This window comes from Penaeus japonicus, unplaced genomic scaffold (genome assembly GCF_977035675.1).
Source record: "Penaeus japonicus unplaced genomic scaffold, GWHDUDI00000001_assembly GWHDUDI00000002, whole genome shotgun sequence".
NCBI classification, from domain to species: domain Eukaryota; kingdom Metazoa; phylum Arthropoda; class Malacostraca; order Decapoda; family Penaeidae; genus Penaeus; species Penaeus japonicus.
The window spans coordinates 33026105-33031104 of record NW_028234404.1 but is presented as its reverse complement, the minus strand read 5'-3'; the positions used below and the strand labels follow the sequence as shown (position 1 = coordinate 33031104).

The 5000-nt window shown below is 37.5% G+C and overlaps 1 protein-coding gene across 1 annotated transcript in view; it reads left to right on the top strand.

The window, feature by feature from the left end:
- LOC122257191 (uncharacterized) overlaps window positions 1-1604 on the top strand; it is a 9415-nt gene extending 7811 nt beyond the window's left edge. The window contains exons 5-6 of the mRNA XM_043022296.2: window positions 569-754; window positions 1316-1604. Of these exons, the coding sequence (XP_042878230.1) occupies window positions 569-754; window positions 1316-1360 (231 nt within the window). The 3' untranslated portion in view covers window positions 1361-1604. The remainder of the gene's footprint in view (window positions 1-568; window positions 755-1315) is intronic.
- The last annotated feature ends 3396 nt before the right edge of the window (window positions 1605-5000 follow it).

Here is a 5000-nt window from a genome sequence, read left to right as displayed (position 1 = left end):
CAATAATGATGATAATAACGATTGTGCTAATGATATTAAGGATGGTAATGATAACGATAGTGTTAGTAATAACATCATTACCAACAATAATGATTGTAATAATAATGATAATTATGATAATAATAATAATAGTAATAGTAATGATATTTACGATTATAATAATGATAGTAATAATGATAATGACAATAGTAATGTTAATAAGCATAAAGAACATTATAGTTGCAATGATAATACTGTTTATAATAATAATGATGATAAATGTAATAACAATAATAATGATAATGAAGATAAGTGTAATAACAATAAAAATGATAATGATGATAATGTTGATAATAATGATGTTGATAACAATGATAATGATAATATCAATAATAATAATATTAATAATAATAATAAAAGTGAAGGCGATGATGACAATAACAACACGGATAATAGCAATAACGTCAATAAACCAACAACAGCAACAACAGACCAATGACAACAAACAAACAAAAACAAACAAAAAAACAGTGATAATGACCATTCCATATCATACTACCCCCCCCTCCCCTCCCCTCTACCCCCACAGGAATGCCGGAAGTGGCTAGGCATATGGCTTGCTTGGATAGCCATCCTGACAGCCTTAGGACTCGTTGGCAGCGCTGTGGGTATGATCAGAAGTAATTACGTGCCCACCTTGGCTATCGTCGGCGTCCTCTTTAACTTTACGTGGATGGTTTTGCTGTCATACTTCATCTATGCTTATATGCAGTCGGTACGTATGTGGTAGTTTTGGAACCCTTTTTTTTTTTTTCTTTCTTTTTCCTTTTTTTTTCTTTTTACTTTTTTCCTTTTATTTTTTTACTTTTTTTTCTTTTCTTTTTTCCTTTTATTTATTTCTTTTCTTTTTTCCTTTTATTTTTTTCCTTTCTTTTTTCCTTTTCTTTTTCTTCTTTTTTCCTTTTTTCTATTTTCCTTTTCCTTTTTTCCTTTTATTTTTTCCTTTCCTTTTTTCCTTTTATTTTTCCTTTTATTTTTTCCTTTCCTTTTTCCTTTCCTTTTTCCTTTCTTTTTTCCTTTCTCTTTTTCCTTTACCTTTTCCATTTCTTTTTCCTTCTCTTTTTATTTTCTTTCTTTCTTTTCTTTTTGTGTGTGGTTTGGTAGTTTAGTTTTTGTTGTTGTTGGATGATATATATTTTAAAATATTTTTTCCCCCCCAATCATGAAATCTGTCCTTAGCTTCTATATCAATCTATGGATATAGAATAGAGTTGCAAATGCAGTATCTCTTTTTTCTTTTCATAAATGATTTACCGAATATTTTCTCTCTCTTCAGCTGAGATCCCGAGAACCGCTTGTTGAAGAGGATTACAATTTGTAATGGATTTTTTTGGGATTAAGAACTTCGTTTAGAACTTCGTGTTTCGGCGAAATCACTCTATAACCTTTTTTTTTTTTTTTGGCTGCAGTTTCTTTTTCTATTGTCTTTTGTTTTGACCGTTATGTGATTGTTCGTTATGTAGGACATGTTACTGTTTTGTGTAATGTGCTCATTTCTATACTCAGAATACGCATGTATGTATGATCCAAATATTGTAACCATTGTAAATAAAACCCTCTTACCATCAGTATTATCATTGCAAATACATCATAGTTTTATCTGTTTCATTGTTTGTCTTTTTGTCGTCCATATCTTTCTTATATTGCATGGTAATAATCTATATCTCGAGACGCTTAATGGCATAGTTAATCTCACGATCTGCTAACATCGGACATCTGGCAACAGGCGAAGACGATGTGAGTTACTGTTATTTTTTTTTATTTAAATGTTATTATCATTACTGTTATTCTTGTTATTATGATCAACAATACTATCACTTTTCGCATTTTTTCTGCAATCATTATTACTAAAAAACATTGATGAGACTACTTATCATTAGTATCATTGTTATCATTATTATCATTATAACTATTATCATCAAAAGTAGTAGCAGCAGTAGTAGTAGTAGTGGTAGTGGTAGTAGATGTTATTCATGTTGTGCTAGTAGTAGTAGCAATAACAGTTGTAGTAATATCATATTATCATCACCGTTATCATCACAACTAGCATTTTTATTTCTGTATTCACCATTACCATAATTGCAATAATGATAACTTTTATCATTATTCTTATTATTATTATTATTATCATTGTAATTATCATCATTTTTATAATTATCATTATTATTGTTATTACCATTTTGTCTTATTACAATTGTTATTATAATTATTCCTATTGCAATTACTATTATTGTTATCATTATCGTTATTATCATTAATATTATTCTTTATCAACATCATTGTCCATTCTGTTGTCGTCACTCTATCATTACTATTTATTATCATTACCATCATTATCTGTCTAAGCAGTGGTAATCTCTAGCATACTTGGCACTCAAGTACTTTGGACCTTACATGGAAGCCAAGAAATTCAACATTCTCATGGACCACAAACCCTGACTTCCTCCCTGCACTCCAGACATCGTCGCTGGTCGCCTCGTGAGGAGAGAAACTTCGACTAAATCTCTTAACTGACAACCGACGTGAGACATTTCCGAGGAACTGACAACCGACGAGAGATATTTCCGGGGAACTGACAACCGACGTGAGACATTTCCGGGGAACTGACAACCGACATGAGACATTTCCGAGGAACTGACAACCGACGAGAGATATTTCCGGGGAACTGACAACCGACGTGAGACATTTCCGAGGAACTGACAACCGACGAGAGATATTTCCGGGGAACTGACAACCGACGTGAGACATTTCCGGGGAACTGACAACCGACATGAGACATTTCCGGGGAACTGACAACCGACGTGAGACATTTCCGGGGAACTGACAACCGACGTGAGACATTTCCGAGGAACTGACAACCGTTTCACTGACACCCAGTCAGGGGGACACTTCTGACGGCCCAGTGGACTACTGCCTCGTCAGTGACAGGACAGGACAGTTCCATAGCTGCCTTTGAATTTTGCTGGAGAAAATCGTGTATATCTAACAAAATAAACAATAGAGATGATGGTGTGGTTATTGTGGCAAAACAAAGCAGGAAACACAAACGTGTCGATAACGTCCCCTCCTGAACTCTTCGTAGGAGAAATAGATACACCTCACAGATCTATCATCAAAGGCGTGGTACCACTTACATACCCCCTACGCAGAACATGCTTAACAGAACCAGATAACTTTCGGCTCTTGAGACACAGTAAACCAACTTACATTATGGGAGACTTCAGTGCCCATGTCAGACTCTTCGGATACAGAGACACTTATGCCGTTGAACGAGGCCCTGACTCACTCATCTCCGGAAATACAGGCAAATACGAATAAATTCACTATCTACCAGCCACACCACGCAACGCCCTACCCATCACTCTAAATGGGACAAACATGCTAGGCCTATCTATCTTTGGTCAGAAAGCACATACACAACACCAACGAAACAAGTAGGTACCATGCTAACCAGACTGAGACGCTTCTCCTTCTGCTCACCACACACCAAGCTGAAATTCTACAAAAAAACATCGTAACACTCATGCTATTGTGTTATGTTGCAATCTCAACATAACAGAAATATAAGCTGCATCCAATATAGAACAAAGCACTATACTGGATAAACAACACTACAAACGAAGGCAGAATACAGAACAGAATCACCGCACAATCACTACACAAAACATACAACATGGAACCACTCAACATAAACATGCACACATAGAAAACATAACCATCATAAAGAAACACACAAATTCACAAACAAACCTGACTAGCTCAGTGGTAGTGCGTGGACCTTCCCCTCGGACGGCGTGCGCTCGCGCCCAGCTCAGGGCACTGTTACGAGTGGAGTAAAGGATGGGGGGATTGGATCACGTGTTATATATAGTCTTACTGCCTGTACAGCCATGGCCAGGGCCGACTCAGGTTCCATGTGAGTGGAGGAGAAGGGTGTTGGGCCATGTATCATAACCTGATATACGCTCTAGAGGTTGCACTGTCTCGTCAATCTGTCACTCATTAGCGACCTGTCAACCTTCAAACCCGTGGTAGTCCAGGATACTACCTCTCGTTGACAGAGATCCCCCAGATCCTCTAGATACACCGATGATATGTCCCGACGAGGGAAAGGTCGATGACCCGCGCCTACCCGAGCGAGTGCTAGCCAGAGGATGCCCTTGGTCAATGCTTACGTGCTTGTTGTTGTGTCTTTGGCCCTTGTTTACATCTGCTATATTGTATAGACCTAATATGTAAAAGGCCTCAGACCTGTACTCAAACGCCCTGTGTGTGAGCCCTGGTTGGAGGACCACTCGTGCTCTCACAGGTGAATGCAGATTAGAGGATGTTTTACCTGCCATCCACTCAGACAAGTAGGTGTTTCTATATTTTGTCCATTTATTTGTTCCATACTTATAATTGCTCATGCACATAATATCAGATCGCTGACCACCAACAATATCTTCTTATGTCCCTTGTTCTTTTTGCTCTTCTGTATTGTGACACATACATAATGTACTATTTATGATAACATGATATCTATTACATTTCTATTGCATTCACTTGTTTCATCACTATATCCCTTGTTCTGTGATTGTTCTCCCATAACATTGTAATAAATCACCGAATGGCATGCATGCCATTCTTCACACCTATGCACCAGTTGGGGGAAGTCTCCCGGCCCTCATGTAGTCCCTCTTCCATGTATATCTATACATCATCCGTTCCTATGGTGCAGATATAACTGATTTTGATGCTCACCAATGTGATTCATCCTGAGCAAGGCTGTTCCTCATGCATCCGCGGTTGTAGGATGTGTCCCATCATCCACTCTGTCCACATAAACATAAGTTTCTGCACTATATTGATGCTTTTTGTTTATATTTCAGTTTCCATGTTCCGTTTGCTTAATCCTCACACCCTTACCATATGGTTCACACCTTTGCTATTCACCCCTTAATCACCAGCAGGTGGTTCAC